The following is a 19,179-nucleotide window of genomic DNA, read 5'->3' as shown; positions in this document are numbered from 1 at the left end:
ATATAAAAAACCTTCAACAGATCTGCATTACACTACACATACGGCTGCTCCTCCATCCTCTCCATCATATACATGTTGGAGTTTTAGCGTGTGACAACCTCTTGTTTTTGATAATGTCAGTGCATTTGGAATATTTTTCAATTTGCCCCACACCACTGAATGTACTTTATCTATGATACGCAATACGCATCTATCTATCTTGACTGCGTAGTGTGGTGGCCCCGGTACACAATTTGGTACCGAGGCCACAATATAATTAAAAAACCCTCCACGTGTCGGAATTCCACCAAACAAGTATCTGGACTGCATAGTGGGGTGGCCCCGGTACCCAATTTGATACCGGGGCCACAATACCTCCTCCAAACATGCTACAGACAATTCGTCATTGAGAGACCCCAGACAGACAGGGTCGAAGTGTTATTGTTTGACTTTGTAAACCCAAAAAAATGTCCCTGTTGCACTTGCACATAGTCGTGCAATGAAGACTGACTTTTTCATTTAAAGGCACGATCTTTAAAGTGTCAGAAAGAGAGAGAAGACACAGGAGAGGAGAGTTGTAGCTGGGGACCTGGGGTGGAAGCTCCCAGGCTACCCCAGCATTGCCTGGAAGTCTGAGCGTGGTGACTGAGCCAGGGCAAGGAATGTGTGCCCTGGATGAGGGGGAGAACTCCATGCCACTATAGTGAACCCAAGAGAGAGGGGGACACTGCACATGGAAGAGGCCCTGGAGTGAGGGCTGCTACAAGAGGCATGGTAGCTGTAGTGTCAGATCCTGAGGCTGAGAGTACACAGAGTGACGTGTCAGAGCACAGGAGACATTATCCCCGCAGAGGAGGGATGAGCTGCAGTTGAGAGGTATGTTGTTGAAATAGGACATGCACACTTTAACAAACCAATCATTTCAGCGACAGGGCCTACCAAACAACTTTGACTGAAATGATTGGTTTGTTTGGGCCCCCACACCAAAAAAGCTATTCATCTCTCCCTGTACAGACTAAACAGGCTCTACTGAGGCAAGATGTCGTCCTCATCCTCAACCTCTGATTCCTCTCCCCCTACAGTGTCTACTTCCTCCTCATCACACATTATCAATTCGTCCCCGCTGGACTCCACAACCACAGGTCCCTCTGTAGTATCTGGAGGGCAGTGCTGTACTTCATTGAGGAATTGATTATTCATTTTTATAAACATCATTTTTTCAACGTTGTGAGGAAGCAACCTCCTTCGCCGCTCACTGACCAGGTTCCCCGCTGCACTAAAAACTCTTTCCGAGTACACACTGGAGGGGGGACAACTCAGGTAAAATAGAGCCAGTTTGTACAGGGGCTTCCAAACTGCCTTTTTTTCCTGCCAGTAACAATATGGACTGTCTGACATGTCTACTTGGATGGTGTCAGCAAAGTAATCATCCACAATTTTTTCTATTGTCACAGCATCCAATGCAGCGAGAGTAGACATGTCTGCAATGGTTGGCAGGTCCTTCAGTCCGGACCAGATGTTATCAGCATCCCCGCCAGTGCCTCTTTTGGGAAAACTGAGCTTTTTCCTCGCAGCCATAGATGTGGAAGAAAATGAGGGTGGAGCTGTTGGCATGTCACGGTCCTCTTCAGAGGACAATCTCCTGACCAGCAGGTCTTTGCACCGCTGTAGACTTGTGTCCGCCGGAAACAGAGACACAACATACGCTTTAAACCGAGGATCGAGCACGGTGGCCAGAATGTATCCCTTTGACTTTAAAAGAGTGACCACCCTCGGATCCTGGCAAAGCGTACGAAGGGCTACATCCACAAGAGCTACATGCTTGCTGTAATCGCAATGGCTTACCAGCTCCTCCCTCACTTTCTCCAGCTGCTTCTGCAACAGCCTGATCAGGGGAATGACCTGACTCAAGCTGGCAGTGTCGGAACTGACTTCTCGTGTGGCAAGTTCAAATGGCTGCAGAACCTTGCACAACACGGAAATCAGTCTCCACTGCGCTTGACTCAGGCGCATCCCCACTCCTTTGCCTATGTCGTAGGTGGCTGTGTAGGCCTGAATGGCCTTTTGCTGCTCCTCCATCCTCTGCAGCATATAGAGGGTGGAGTTCCAGCGCGTCATAACCTCTTGTTTGAGGTGATGGCAGGGCAGGTTCAAGCTTTTTTGATGTGCCTCTAGTCTGCGGTAGGCACTGGCTGAATGCCGAAAGTGTCCAGCAATTTTGCGGGCCACCGCAAGCATCTCCTGCACACCCCTGTCACTCTTGAGGTAATGCTGCACCACCAAATTAATGGTGTGGGCAAAACATGGGACGTGCTGGAAATTGCCCATATTTAATGCCCGCACAATGTTACTGGCATTGTCTGACACCACAAATCCCCATGAGAGTCTAAGTGGGGTAAGCCACTGGGAGATAATTTCCCTCATTTTCTCTAATATGTTGTCAGCGTTGTGCCTCTTATTAAAGCCTGTAATGCACAATGTTGCCTGCCTTTGCATGAGCAGCCATTTTGTAGATGCTGCTACTGATGCAGCTGTTGCTGCGGAAGGGGATGCATCTACCCAGTGGGCTGTCACAGTCATATAGTCCTTCGTTTGCCCAGAACCACTTGTCCACATGTCCGTGGTTAAGTGGACAGTGGGTACAACCGCATTTTTAAGAGCACTGAGGACACTTGATCGTACTTCTCTGTACATTTTTGGTATCGCCTGCCTAGTGAAGTGGAATCTCGAGGGGATTTGGTACCGGGGACACAATACCTCCATCAACCCTCTAAATCCCACTCCACTGATGGCGGACACCGGGCGCACGTCTAACACCAACATTGCAGTTACAGCCGCAGTTATACGCTTTGCAATAGGGTGACTACTATCGTATTTGGTGGTCATGGCAAACGACTGTTGGACGGTCAATTGTTTGGTGAAAGACTTAGCGGTCTTACGACTTCCCCTCTGGGAAGATGACCGACTAACAGCAGCAACAGCAGCAGTGGCAGTAGTAGGCGTACCGCTGCAGGATTCCTCGGATGAATCCCGTATTGAGGAGGACTCAGTCTGGCTGCTGACTTGGGCTGCAGGACTGAATCTGATGGAGATTGTGGAGGAAGTTGACGAGGAGGGTGTTGCTGGTGTGTATCCAACTGGACCACGGGATTTAGGTGTCCCTGTACCGATGAGGGTCCTAGCCCCAGTTCCTGAACTAACCACTGAACTATGAAGGTTATTCAGGTGACGTATAAGGGAGGATGTTCCTAGGTGGGCAAGATCCTTACCCCTGCTTATTTGAGCTTTACATAAGCTACATATTGCCATACATTGGTTGTCTGGATTTGGATAAAAATAACTCCAGACCGAAGAGGTGCATTTTTTGGTCTTCTGACCAGGCATGACGATGGGCTTTTTCATCCCATGGACATCAGCTGTTTCCCCCCCTGGTGCCTCATTTACAATAACCACATCACCATCCTCATCATCAAGTTCCTCCACAGCGCCAGCTACATCATCAATAGCCTCCTCCCGAGCCACCTCTTCCCGTACAGTGATGGGAAGGTCAGGCTTGACAACCACCAACACCCTTGGACTCGCCTTGGGGATTTGTGATAATTTCTCTTTAGAAGGCAGAGTTGTTTGCTGTTTTGTTGCTGACAGCATAACTCTCTTCAATTTTTTGTAGGGGGGGGGAGGAGGAGGAGGGCTAAGATCCGTGGGTGAAGCTGAACCACTAGTCATGAACACGGGCCAGGGCCTAAGCCGTTCCTTGCCACTCCGTGTCGTAAATGGCATATTGGCAACTTTACGTTTCTCCTCAGATGATTTTAAGTTTCTCTTTTTGCTACTTTTTCTTAACTTGGGCTTTTTGGATTTTACATGCCCGGTACTACGAGATTGGGCATCGGGCTTGGAAGACGACGTTGATGGCATTTCATCGTCTATGTCATGACTAGTGGCAGCAGCTTCAGCATTAGGAGGAAGTGGGTCTTGATCTTTCCCTACTTTATCCTCCAAATTTTTGGTCTCCATTATATGTAGCACAAGATACTGCAGAATGTGTGAACTTGGTAATATTGCAGTACCAATGGACTTATACTGCTGGATTGGTTTTGCAAATTTGGTTATAATTATTATTTTTTATTTTTTTTTACTTTTTTCTTATTTTTAAAAAACTTGGGAATAGTGGGGAAATAACTATGCCCTTAGAAGCACAGAGCACAGGACACAGCACCACTGGACTGATACTGCAGAATGTGTAAACTTTGTAATATTGCAGTACCACTGGACTTTTACTGCTGAATGTGTGAACTTGGTAATATTGCAGTACCAATGGGCTTATACTGCAGGATTGGTTGTGAAAATTTTGTGGTAATTAAAAAATATTAAAGTAGTTTTTGGTATTTTTTAAAAAAACTTTTTTTTATTTTTTTAAACACAGGGGAATATTGGGGAAATAACTATGCCCTTAGAAGCACAGAGCACAGGACACAGCACCACTGGACTGAACAGGACACAGCACAGGACCCAGCAGCACCACTGACCTCAGAAGGACAGAGCACAGGACCCAGCACCACTGGACTGATACTGCAGAACACAGCACAGCACAGCACAGCACAGCACAGCACAGCACAGCACAGCACAGCACAGCACAGCACAGAACTAAACAGCACAGAACTAAACAGCACAGAGGACCACCTAACACACCCTCCCTCTACCCTGATCAATGCCCGAGTGAAGATTGCGGCGACTAGCGGGGAATTTATAGGATCCGAGTATCGCGAGATCCGACAACGGGATTATGAGTCAGAGCCTCAGTTTCACTTTTGAATTTGGCGCCAATACCCGGATCTGTCTCGGATCCGACTCGGATCCGCAACGTTCGGGTGGGCTCGGATTTCATAAATCCGAGTGCGCTCATCCCTAAAAAAAACACACCAAAATCACTTCAGAGATATAAAAATTTTTTTTTCATTTTTTTTAAAGATAACAGCGAAAAAATATTGAAATAAATGGCTGATAACACAGAAAGTTTAAGTATCATGAAAAAAAAAAAAAACAACCTGAAAGACAAACCATATTGCAAGATACTGATATTACAATCTTATTTAAAACAAGGTACATATACAGCATATAAAGAAGCCCTCAGGGGTACGCATACAGGCATATTAGAGGTGAAAGTAGTATAATTTTTTTTGGGTGGTCTGAGGTTGAAACTTGAGTGGTATAGTGGCTGTTTTAAATTAGAGATCTGAGGTAGCATTATGTAGTTTGTTGCAGAGCTGTATCATGACTAAGAGTATGGTTAGGTTTTCTTTCATAAAGACACATTGTGCTTGTTTAGCATGCTGCTCCTGCACGTTGGGACTTACTAATCTCCACACGCACCCTTCTTTGGATATATCCAAACTCAGTCTCACATTTGTCACCAGGGCTTATGACTGCAATTTCATTATATTTTTTGACAATCTTAATAGTAAATCATTAACTTCCATGGTAGAAAAGATTAGATTATTTTTTGTTTTTACAATGGAATAATAATGGGAATACCAAAGTCCAAGTGAAAAACTGTTGTATAGTTTGAAACAAACAGACGAGACGAATGAGACATTTGTGAGCTGCACTTCCTATGAGCAAGTCAGACTGTCTAAAAGTAAATGACAATGTTCAGAAGCCTATTGTCGCTTTGTGGTGGATTATGAGTGGGAATAAAAAGTTTTTTTTTTTTAAAGATACAATGAATGCACATTATACCACAATGCCGTATATATATATTAAAAAAAAAAAAAAAAAAAAAAAAAGGCTAATCAAGTGTGCAAGGAAAGCTTTTTACGGCCTGCTATAGATTTCATTCAGTGTAGACAGATAGCTACTATAACCATTTCTGTGCTTTAATGCCACTGTGAATAAAGAATAGAGACAGATACCATAGAACTTTTTTCTAATTGCAGGACCATAGAGCTCACATGCCAAGGACCCTCGTAGGTCCAGAAGACTAGCTCTTCAGCCTCACAAGGCTTCTTGAACCGGCATTGGCAACTAAGGGTGAATCAAATTCTATTGTCATTGTATTGGCGTTTCTAACAAAGGCACCAAATGGACATTGCTGTGATAACTGCTATGGCTCCGATAGCTGCTGCAGCAGCCCACATGGCTCTTGCACTTGGGGTGAGGGAGATCCTGGATAAAATTATACTGCGTGCTACCCTTTAATATATGTTTCATTGACTTCTTGGCTCATAATAATGTTTGGAAAGATCCAGCACTCACTTGTCAACAGCATGGCATACGGTACCACATGTGTCAGCCATGTCATCTACTAGGATAGCAACCCGGTCCTTCACATCTCCAACCAACACCATCCTGTCTACCTCATTGGCTTTCTTCCGTTCCTTGTGGATTAGGGCAAACTCAACATTGAGTCTATCAGCAATCGATGTCACCCTGTCAACAAATAAAATGATGATCAAATACTAAAAATCAGAAAAGACATTTAAAATTAACATATCTAAATTTATTTTGCTGACAACCAAATACCAATTACTTGTTGCGAAGCAATATTCATTAACTCAAATGCCGAGTAACATGTTTACACTTTTTGAACATAACAGAAAACTGGGATAATTTGCGTAAAAAAAGTGGACTAATCATTATTATATATGAAATTATAAAATGACTTCATCTAGAACAGTGGTCAGGGAACAGGGGTAAATAACCCCAAATGTGGTAAAAATGAAATTCCTGGGGGTAATGTTGCCAATTCACATGCTGTCAGTTGGATTGTAGACCCTTTAAATGTGAAATTGCTGTTGTACCAGAAGAGCCTCATGGGTTGGCAGAGGCACTTCTTGAGCTTTGATGCAATAATGAAGCACTTATTGCATTTGAAAACAAAGCAGATCTGTCATATTTTCGGATGTCAACAGCTGCAAAGGCATTCAAAATTGCACATGAGGAGGCAGTCAAAAAGTTGCTGCCTTTTCCAACAACCTACCTTTGCGAACAAGAATTTTTCCACTCTAACGAACATAAAAACAAAGCAGAGAAATCGTTTGGACGCTGATGACTGTATCCAAATTGCTCAGACATCAAAATGCCCCAATATTGATGCTCTCGTAGTTTAAGAAATATTGAATAGATTCAATAAAATTTTGAATTCTAATAATAATATACGATTTCCTTCCTTTCAAATCAAGGGGGTAACGTCGGCGTATCTAAATATATTTTGGGGTAAGGGGTAAAAAAGTTCCCTGATCTAGAAAGATGTGGAGTGGGGGGGGGGGGGGGGGGGGGTAGGTTGACTGCTGCTTCCTGTTCTCTTGAGACTAGGGAAAGTAATATTGACCTTATAATTTAATTACATTACTGTGTTAGAGCCTGGAGAGTAGACAAAGGGCTAAAACCTACAAAACATGAGGATATTGCAGTTCTCACTGCAGTAATAAATATGAAAATCTGATTAAAAATTATTTGGCGGCCTCTAGTGGACATTGGTTTTTAAACTCAGACGTATTAAAGAAAATGATGTTGAAATAGTGTTAAACAAAGGCACCACAATTTTCGCTGTATAATGGTGACTAGATGGCAAATACCACTGCTTCTGTACCTCTGTTCCACCTCAAAACGCACAAAAGTGTAATGCAGAGGGAAGGCCAAAAAAAAAAAATTAATCTTCAAAACATTTCTAATCAGCAAATATGGGTTATTCAGTTACAAAGTGTGTGTGTGTGTGTGTATATATATATTATATATATATATATATATATATATATATATATATATATATATATCTGTATATCTGTATAAATAGATTGTTGGGCTTGGGAATACCCCTCCTCTCCCCCCATCCCAGCTGCAGTATCATACAGTCCACTTCTGCAGGTGATGTGACCTTTAATTGATATTGTAACTGCCATCAAAGAGAGACCGTGGTAAGGGCAGCTCATAATGTGGAACAGTTGTATATAGAACAGTGAAAAAGGCTGGCGACGCTCAATGATAGAAACGTAGCTAGTAAGGATTCCATGAGGACTAGAAAGTTACTCATTTTAGGTGTAGCATTTAAGAATAAGCACAGAAGCTATTGGTTTCCCAACCTTTAAAACCTTAACCGATAAAAAGTGCTTATATTCAAGACAATGTATTAAAACACTTTCTGAAAAACGACAGCCTTGTTATTGTGTATGGTCCTAGTATTATTTTTTAAGAATGTGCAAAAGTCTTGGTGACCCAATGCAAAAAAGTAAGGCTCACTTGACTTATTTTTATAAAACATGAAGATCCTGAAGTAACAATGGTATTTTAAGAAATACAGTGTAAAAGTACAACAAAGTGGAACATAAATCGGAATATCATACTACCTCTTGGCACCACCAGCATCAGGAGATACAATAATACAGTTCTTCCATTCAGGGATGTTCTCTCTAATCCACTGGAGTACTGCCGGTTCAGCATATAGGTTATCCACAGGGATGTCAAAGAAACCCTGAAAAACAAAAATTCATAGTTTCTACTTAACACATTTACCTAAAAAGACAAAAGACTGCTAGTAGGGCAGCAAAGTAACAAAACATTGAAAACAGAGGTGGTTTATTACTGTCTTTAAAATTATCCATTTTTGATACTCAATGATAAGCATGCATTACATAAAAAGATTAAAAAGGCCAATTCTACATTAAACTCTGGTCCCAATACTTGAAAAAAAGACAGTTTACTTAAAATACCCAAAACACAGAATGTTCAGTTTTTGGCAGTATTATCCTTTAAGAAGTATAAACAAAACCAATAAATATAAAATATTGGTGTGCATGATCTGGACACGTTATAAACGAGCACAGTTAGTGACAGGCATCCCTTATTCTGCCCTAGGTGTATATAAAATTAATGAGCAATGTATGCGTGCTTATAAGTAGAAGAGCAGAGCAAACCTGTATCTGGGAGGCGTGGAGATCCATGGTGATGATATGATCAGCTCCAGCAACAGAAAGCATGTTCGCAACCAGTTTGGCAGATATAGGAGCCCGGCTCTGTTTAAAGAATACACAGCCAATGACATAAAGAACATATGCAAGAAGAAACAGATTGGAAGCTTTTCTGGCACTGCTGTACAAAGTACGAAGAGGAGTTTAGCAATCCGAAGCACCTCAATTTAGGCAGCAAAAATGAGCACTTGCAGCTCACATGTGGACCAAAATACATACAATTTATTTCACCATGCTGAACAAAAGGCTTTGAGGGTATCCATCATACTGGCAGTCATCAAACCCAGAAACATTGCAGCTGTCTTTTAATGCTATGAGTAATTATGTTCTATTACCTGGCTACCAGATTCTTATCAGATATTGGTGCTGCCATAAAGTCAAATATAAATAATATTTCTCATTAATCTGTAGACTAATCTGCATATGTCACTGTTGGTTGCAAGAGTATATATATGCACCAAGATTACATCCTGCAAAGGCTTTACAATAAATTATTTCTATGTTATAAACCTAATGTGAGAGCATAGGAAACTTGTGCATGCTGCGTTCAGGTTATTACAACCAATGTTTATGGCCAAACTGACAAAAGGGTCAAAAGAAATGTTCAATAGATTAAATGTATTATTTTGCTAAAGTCAAGTTTTGGATTGATAATTGCATTATTTTTATATTTGAGCTCATTAATAAAGTTGAAGAGCATGAAATAGTTTGCAAAAAGACATACATTAATAATGGCTGCACACAATTTTTATTCATTCTGGAGATCAAACCTAAGAAACATACAACAAGCACTGAACAAGTGCAAGGTACATGTTTTGGAGGAATGTATAAAAACATTAGTTTTCTATGAAATATACAAAGCCTGCTTACATCATGTTAAACCCACATTTCCAGTATTCTGCTAGGGATCCACAGGTTCTTAAACTCACCTAGCAGAAAGAAGGGCCGATGCATGCAAGAAAGGCAATAACACTTTGTAATATTTAGCAGGTCTGTCTATGTCCATTTTCTTCATTGGGTGGGTAAAGAATTTCTATCCGGTCAGCCAATGACAATGTTCATAACACAGATTAATTTGGGAGGCAAGTGTGCTGATCTTGTGTGAGGGAGTGACCATTTCCCCAATTGTGTAAATAAGGACTTGACTGCATGTGACAAAGAACGTGCCATGATGTTAAGATAATAATAGAGAGCTAAACCCAAAGAGATAGGTGCCACTGCACCTTAAATATTCCTATAGGAAGCATAGACTTCCTGTTCTTACCATAAAACTTCTCTACAGTTCTCTGAAGTGGAACCGAGCAACTCTCCCACCCCCAGCCACCGAGCAACTCTCCCACCCCCAGCCCAATAACAGCTGAAGCCCCATCTTGTGTTTTAGTACACTGTCCTAATAAGACCTGAAACAAGGATCCAACACTCTGGTCTATACAGAACACATATGACTTCACCCTGTTCTAGAATAAAGGTAAGAAAGAAACATTGCCCTCTAATGCAATTGATCTTTGCTCTGAAGGATAGAAGAGACAGGATGACAGACATTAACCAAGTATAAGTACAATATTCATTTCTGGCATGTTTAGTTCAATAACAGGCAGTTATAGTGTATTTGTTTGTTAAACTTTATTTTTGGTGTGTTCCTTTTGTACTTCGCATAGTGTCCAACTTAAATCTCAAAATTTTCCTTAACTAATCCCTTAATCTACACTATTTATCCATTCTGACTAAAGAGAAACAAGTCTTAAGATGTACTTTTTGTTATTTACATATATGCACGAGTAGTAGTTTATCTAGCCAAATTATTAACAGATTTCACTTGCCAGTCTTGAATGCCTGCAAAACCGTTATTAAAATAGGTTGCCACCTACTGGCCAATACACACCTGCACACACTAAAAGGAAAACATTTTATAGAACAGGTGTTCAAGATTTGACATCAGTCCAATTTTATCAAATGCTCAAAAGAGGCTGTTGGACTGATGTTTTGTCTTTTTTTTTTTTTTTTACTGAAAAACATAAAATACTTTATAAATTACACTATATTGAAGAAAACAATCATTTAAAAAACAACCCATCTATTATGGAGTTCTTAAGGCTCTATAGCACAAGTATTCCTCTTTGTGAGAGCACTCTCACATTTTCTATACAGTGCAATTTGAAGTGGATGCCTGTGTGAATTTAGCATTGCAAATCCATGTAGCTACAGAGAATATTAATGGATATTTACGTGGCAAGAAAACTGCCAAGCCCACTACAATATATATATATATATATATTGTATCGCTGTATTGTGACCACCACTTGAGACTATGCTGTTTACATAAAAATTATGTTTTTATTGTTAATAACACTACAATTCTACATTGACATGATATTTTGGTGTTAATCAAAACCACCTACATTTCAATCTTCGTATTTCAACTAGTATTTATTTATTTAACCAGGGGAGATAGGAGTCTGATGCAAATAGGTCTCTGCTATTTTTATTACAAATGGACACAATACAAATAGGATCTATTATTAGATTAGTAGTTAATAGGATTCATATCAGAATTCCAAAACTCCAGCAAACTGCTGCCTTTCATTAACAGCTGAGGTTCAGAAATGGGAAGTCGTGCAACAGTTCCCATGAGATTAACGCACGGGGATATTTACATTTACTTGTCCCACGTGACATTCACATTTAAATAAACCAGAACATATTGGAAATTGCAACTCTGTGTACATTTGTTTCCCTGAAGTTACAACTGCACAGTCCTATAAAAATGCTTTAAGAGACTGAAAACTAAACAGTCAGACAGTAATTTCCTGCTAGATAAAGGTTATTTAAACATTATTGTAACAACTAGTAGAACAATGTTCACACTTGTAAAGCAAAGAGAAACACCTTGGGAATGGTCATCTTGTTATGTCAAACAGCAGCAAAATATTTTACTTTTAAGAAAACTAGTTGAAAACATCAAAATTGTTCCTGTGTGAAAAAGAGGATAACATTCCAGGCATTTATCAAGATATACAAAATAAGAATTATAAAGGAAAATGGCATGTTTTGCATTTGACTAAACTTTACATTTAAATATAGGTGTTTTGGGCTTTTTGACGAAAGCAAAATAAACATTGCATAAAAGTATCAAAGTGTTTGCATTAGGTTTCATGTAACCCTGACCCTGTTCACAAGAAAACCTTGAGAACAGATATTAATAGTAGTAGAAAATAGATCTCTTATAAGGCAATGTAATAAAATATTTTAAAAAGGCCATAAAAGCCAGAAGAGCTTTAAAGTTTATAAATAAGTCATTGGTTCAGTAAAATAGAAACTACCAACTTTTGTGATCTTCAGTGAACTGAACCAGAATGAACACTTTTGGGAAATAAATGGCACATCCATTTACAATAAGTTACATTTTAATAACCTTCTCCCTTCCCTAGCTGGAGCCCCAGTGGCTTCTGCGTTATGGAATGCAGAACCGGCAATCAATTCAGTTCAACACTTTAAAAAGGCTGTAGTGGGGTGGACAGGTGAGTGGGAGGACCAATCAGCAGCCACAATACCTGAAAAAATGAAAACAGAACGCATCTGAAATTCTGCCAAAGTTTGGGAACATTTACATATATTTTTAGTCCTTCTATAAATGCACATTTTAGGTTCAGTGTTCCTTTAAGCTTGATAAGGCTACTTACACAAAGATGTTTCTATACACTGTAAAGCGGAGTTGTCAGTTTAGCAGACATAGGGATAAGGATCAGCCCTACACAGAACAGAAAGTCTGTACAAACACACTTATAAAAGTCCTTGACAGAACATAAAGGAAAAAGTTCATATTCTATGTATTCTATCCAAAATGTCCTCTAAGAGGGAGATACAATTCAGAGCTATGCATCCCCGGAGCATCCACTGACAAACATCGTGCAGACGTTACAGCTGGGTCATTCCATGTCCATTCATCCAGGGGTGTCCACCACCAATCTCAGATTTGTTTGAAAAATTTTTAGTTAAGGGAGGATGTCAAAACAACTATTTCTGCCAAATATCTCCACTGTGACAATTAGTTGAATAAATATTGATTTTTTAATTTAATAATTTACTAAATCACAGCTTCTTTATCCAGTTTATTTGAAGTATCACGGGTGTTTATCAAGGAATCACCACAAAATGTGGACCCCTAAGATAACTTCCTCTCGAATCCAAAACAAATTACTTTATCAGACACCTTTTTTGCTTTACGGCAAAAATGCACATTTTTAGAATAAAATTTAAAAACGCTAGGTTCAATACACATTAGGGATCCCATTATTTTTTTTTTTTTTGGGGGGGGGGCCTGTATTAAAAAAAATTATATATATATATATATCTACCACGAAAAAAATAAAAAAAAATTAGCAGGGCGCTCCTCTTTCATAGTGGAGAACACAAATGAATGAAGTTGCTGCCCGCTACTTACTACATACATAATTAACACAAGGACATGAAATTTAAAACTTATACAAGCACATCTTGTTCCTCCTCATTACATTGAATAATATACGCAATGTACCAGATGTTATCATACACTGCTGCTATGTATGTTCCAGGTTGCAGATCACTTTTGTCCACATTTTTTGTGACTGGTCATAGTGACACCAACTCTGGTTCCTGCTGTCTTTATGCCATCTGATGACAATCGATATATATGTGTAGCTCATCATTGCTAATAGGCCGAAATCTGTGATGAGAACGTGTTCCTGCCACAGTCTTTCTACACGGCTATGCAGCTTGGTTTTGCAAACAACATTGTATTTCGTTTTGTGACACGTAAAAAAATTTTTTTTGCCATGTACATTTTCATTTGCTCAGCTATACAGGTTCAAAAGGTGTCAAGATGTGATGTCTTTCCACTGCTTGCAGACTGGTGCATGTGGCTAGACGTTTAACTGTCCCTCCAATGTCATCACATGGACTCTTACCATGAGATGTGGCTAAAAAAAAAATCCATTCAACTTGAATGTTGAAGTCATCCTTATGGAAGCATAAGTTCAAAAAGTTTTTGCAGTTCTTGTATTGTACACTAGCACCATCACTAAAGTAGTAAACATACACCAATTTTGGACATTAGTTTTGCCAAGTGTTTCATAACTACGGTAATGAAGGTATGCACAGTTATGGCTACATGGTCACGGGTATCGCTAATAACGCACAGGCTCACACAGTTTAAAGTGTCACAATCATCTTGCCAAAAATATACAACAAATGGGTGGAGTGTTTCTAGTGAAGTGTCCCAGTGGAATCCTTGAATTGCATACTGACACACGAATGAATAATTTTCTGTAAAATCTAGTAATACAATAGCTTCAGTTTCTGGGCGAATGGTTTCCTTCAGCCGGCATAGGTATTCAACCTGCGACTTTGCTGCATACAGATGGGCTGTTGCATCAACAGCACTACAAATAACTTCACGGAATTGTTCCACATTACTAGTAATCGTAACCAATTTTGTTTGGTCAGTGTAGACCCACTGCTTATAAACAATTGTGTCATCATCCATGTCACTATCATGAAAAAGTTCTTCAACTGTTTTCTGAAGTGCTTCCAGACCTGGGCATTTGTCACATTGACGAAGCATACAAGTTATTGAGACTAAAGAACAAACAACGATTTCAGTTAGGTCTTTGTAGTCCATCTTTAGTGGTAGAGGAGCAACCAATAATTGTAAGTTTTGGTGAATTTCGCACACAGAGAATGCATACCTCTTGCCGCAACACTACCACCACGTAGGTCGTAAGGAACAAAATTTAGACAATCCAACTTGAATGTATGGAAAAAGGGTCCTTAAAAGCAAGATTATGCTCTTTCAAGTTTAATAGGAGTAGCCTTTTCTGTTTGTTTCTGTAGAAGTTCCAGGAGGAAAAAGGATTCACAAACTCTTTCTTTCCAGGGCACATGCAAGAATGTTCATCTTCGTAAAACTGCTGTACCTGATGAACGATGTCTATAGGAAGGGCTTTCCCTCTATATTTTTCAGGTTCTGCAGTATACCATGGGTGATGTTGAATGACCCGGCTGGCATATCTGCTTATTTTTCCTTGCACATAAAGGTACAAGGAAAAATGAGCAGATATTCCCTACCGTAATGGGCAGAAATGTGCGCAGCTAGAAACCATGGTGATGTCCGGCACACTTCCAGTTACTACGGTAGAGAAATATTGTCTCATTCATGCTCAAATCCATTTTAACCTGAATGAGTATCGTTGCACATGGCTATTAAGGGATGAAATTAAATGAATTCCCACTTAAAATGCACCAGTAATTAGGCATTTGCTTTAAACTACAAGGAAACATTATGCAGTAGCCCGAGGCCTCATTCATACCATACACTATTATTACCATTTATACACGTTAGTAAGTGCACTAAAAAAATAGGACAAATAAGAGTCAACCATGCCATTTCTACCACTACATTGTACCATTTCAACATTGTGTTAATACCAGTAAAAGATTTTATTGATAAACAACAACTTATGTAAATCATGTACATTAAATATTAATTGGTAATATATATCTAAACCCCGCATTTTCATGCGTTTTTTAGCCATTTTTTCCAGCGCATTTGTGAGAATAAGCCCTTATACTCAAAAAACAAACAAAAGGAAAAAAAAACAAACTACAATTTTTAGAGACGATAAAGAAACATATTAATCTAAGAAGCTCTGAATCAAATGCACCAAAATATTTAATCTTGTGCTAAAGTAAATCATGCCACATTATATACAATACCACATCTACAAGAAGTATTATATACCAAAACGTTTATGCAGCAAGACTGGTTAGTTTAGTCAATCCAGTGCAAAAGATAACAGTAAAACATGGCTTCTAATCATGCTTTGAATTATTATCACAAACACTGTGTACCCAGAGGCAGCACAGCATGACGATTTATATGGTGAAAAGCAATTATAGCTCCTAATGTGAGCACTTGCTGTCAGACTCTACACTAGCTCTATTCATTTGGCAGGAAACTCAATTAATCGTTAACCCAGTGATGCTTATTAGACAGACAGTCAAGCTTATCATGCAATGCATTTTTAGAAATGACCAAATCATACAGTTTATGTGAAGTGCTCAAGTCAGTACTGTTATAGACAATCAATATATAATTCAAGCCACCTGCCCAGAAAACATGAGTGGAGTTTATATTATGCTAGGTGTATCTCGGACTGCCCAAGGGGGCGTAGACTACACATATAAGGTATACAAGTACAAATACAAGTGCCTTATACAGGTATAAGGCATGGACTACACAATGTGGGGATTAGATTACTGCAGCAACACAATATCCTGGTTAACATGAAATACTGGGAATTTCCAGGATAAATGATCGGGCTGTGCATGTGACAAGGGCATAAATGATAATTAAGACAAACAAAAAAACAACCTACTGTTAGAGAAATTAATTTGCTCAAGAATAGGAGGGTGGGGTTTGTGAACATGGATGGTGCTTATACCCATCAGGAATGTGCGTCTCCTCAAACTAGGAAACACTACCTCCAACATGCCTTATGCCTGAACTACAACTTAAAATGTTCTAGGCACTGCAGAATTTGAATTGCACGATTAGCTTATATGATCTGGAATCTCCCTCTTAATATACAATTTAAAAAAAAAAAAAAAAAAAAAAATTCAGCAGGTGACCACTGCACTCCATGTGGCGCTCCGCACACTTCTGACCACCACTAGTTTTTACATTAGGTCACATATATTATGTGCATGCAACAGGTTGACTTCTTTTTAGTTTTAAGCTTTTCTTGGAACAAAGCATGGGGGGGGGGTTCTTTATTACTGTGTGTTGGGGGTACCTAGTGGTCACAAAATATGGGATAAAGTTTGTCACTTGGAAACATGTTTTTTGTTGAGCTCCAACTACTTTTGGAGTTTCCTAAAGAACAGAGCTCATCAGTATCTAAATGTGTGCCCCACAGTTTTTGCATTTTGCTGTTCAGTGGAAACACATCCACCATTTGGCTGTATCCAATACAATGTGCATGAATGAAAACTATAGTAATATAACTGAAGAGTATCAGTCTGGCAGTGTTTGGAATGGCCATCCTTAAATAGATATACACATCCAAAAGCCAGGCATTCATGAACAGCTGAATTTCCTGAATTAATGGTAACTTAGTCAAATCAGGCTTACATAGGCTTTACTATGCAGTAGTAGCAACCATTAAGTGTAGTGAGGATTGCACAATAATGATACATGTTCACAAATTTATTTCAATAAAAACATATTTCAATGAAGATATATAATTGCCACGGTCTACAGCAAACATTGATGTATGACCAATAACGTTTTAAATTTTCTTTTTTTTTACTGACTTTCATATAGTCTGGTTGCCAAACAAAAGTGCACAGCGCCCTAGCTAATCGTAATGGAAATGCATAAAACACTTCTGAAAATAAGACCTAAACTTCATTCTGATTTTTTCAGAATTCAAATGGACCAAATGAGAAGATAATGTGTAAATTAACGTTTTGTCTGCCTACTTGTGAAATAATTAGCATATATTTAATATGATTTAAACATTTAAAAAAAAAACAAACCCAAAACTAAACATTGATGCTCTGCACTCACCAAATACACAATTAACACTGTTCTAACTAAAGCTATATATAGTGTATTACAAACAGGCAATGTTAGTTCCACACATTACAATATATGTTAAACTGATCAACTCACGTCAAAGTCTTCCTTTTGTGGTCATTCCTACACTAAATAGAATCATGATCATTGCTGCGATTTTTATCTGGGTTGAGGATTACCTGCACAGCTTTTAAAGGCAAACCCTCCACAAGCAATAACAGCCATTGGACACCTAGGGACTCAGCTGACACAAGTTGGATTTAACTAAAGAACTAGAAATAGAAAGCTGTGACATATATTGTATAAACATGAAGACATTGAAAGACACAGCTCTCCCTTTATAGTTCTTTACATTAATGAAATGCAATTTGTGTTAGGCGAGTCTCTAGGTGTAGAATGGCTGCTATTGCTCATCACAGACAGTCAGCAGCAGGTGCGGGGTTACTGATGAAGGATTTTTACCTCCTTTTATGGGTTTTAATCTCCTTAATATTCTGGCAAATGTATGTATGACCATTTAATACCGTGTTATATATATATATATATATATATATATATATATATATATATATATATATATATATATATATATATATATATATATATATATATATATATATGACTATTACCGTCAACCAACTCCTCGCAGAAGGTATTTCTAAATTAACCCAAGAAACATCATTCTTATATTCCCTTAAATCGACAGGCTTCAAAAATAACCACAGCACGATATAACTTCATTTAAAGTGTGTTACGCTGTTTAATGTTCTATAATATAATACAATATTCTCCACAAAATATAGATTTTGGTGCCATATATCACACTTACTGCCTGTAATATAAATATATAAGTGTGTGTGTGTGTGTGTGTTACACTGGGAGGAGGAGGGGGGGCAAGAAGACCCATCTGACCGGGGGGTAGGGAGACCAAACACACATACTCCATTTATCTCATTCAAAGTCCAACGTTCATTTTTAACACATGGTATTTCAACCACGTACTCAGAGCCACAAACTTTCCTATAAACTGACAGTCCAACAAAACATTATATTTATCACTTTCTATGCATCTACATTAAACTGCATAAAGCAAACTATTTCCAGTCAAAAACTCCATTGCAGCATTAAACCAACACAGAATCACACAGACCTATGTATAACACCAATGCTTCCATGACTCCATTACAGCTTTAAACCAACACAGAATCACACAGGCCTATGTATAACACCAATGCTTCCATGACCAAAACTTAACCAACACAGAACCATGTATAACACAAACGCCTCCATTTATATCAACAATCTATCCCAAACACAACAGGAATTCCAAGAATTGTACAGAACTTCAGGCAATTCCGATCACATTTACCAGCTGTATAAGTGATCTTTCATGCTCATATACTCTACACATATGCGTCTTACGTTCAACAACACATTCACACTCGCCTTTAATTTCATTCAAACTCCATCATTCACACTAGTCAGGGCCTAAGGCCTGTTCACCTAGGAGCAAAAGCAGCATGTCTTCAGTCTGGGGATCAAGCATGAAGAGAGAGAACTATTTCTGAATCGTGTGTAAAACCTTCTTGTGGGCAGATACTACCTTTTACAGGAACCACT

At 39.0% G+C, this 19,179-nt stretch overlaps 1 protein-coding gene across 2 annotated transcripts in view; it reads right to left on the bottom strand.

Moving 5' to 3' along the window:
• The window catches only part of PRPS2 (phosphoribosyl pyrophosphate synthetase 2), a 39,578-nt gene that overhangs the window by 4,670 nt on the left and 15,729 nt on the right, over positions 1–19,179 (bottom strand). Inside the window, exons 1-4 of one of the 2 annotated variants that reach the window (XM_075194817.1) lie at positions 19,063–19,082; positions 8,892–8,990; positions 8,325–8,449; positions 6,235–6,408 (exon numbers count right to left, since the gene is read on the bottom strand). In XM_075194817.1, coding sequence (XP_075050918.1) covers positions 6,235–6,408; positions 8,325–8,449; positions 8,892–8,954 — 362 coding nt within the window. In that variant the 5' untranslated portion in view covers positions 8,955–8,990; positions 19,063–19,082. Of the gene's footprint in view, positions 1–6,234; positions 6,409–8,324; positions 8,450–8,891; positions 8,991–19,062; positions 19,083–19,179 lie in introns of those variants that run through there. The other variant, XM_075194816.1, reaches the window with a different exon arrangement.

This window comes from Mixophyes fleayi, chromosome 2 (genome assembly GCF_038048845.1).
Source record: "Mixophyes fleayi isolate aMixFle1 chromosome 2, aMixFle1.hap1, whole genome shotgun sequence".
Classification (NCBI taxonomy): domain Eukaryota; kingdom Metazoa; phylum Chordata; class Amphibia; order Anura; family Limnodynastidae; genus Mixophyes; species Mixophyes fleayi.
The sequence above is the reverse complement of the archived record's forward strand: the minus strand, read 5'-3'. Positions and strand labels throughout refer to the sequence as shown.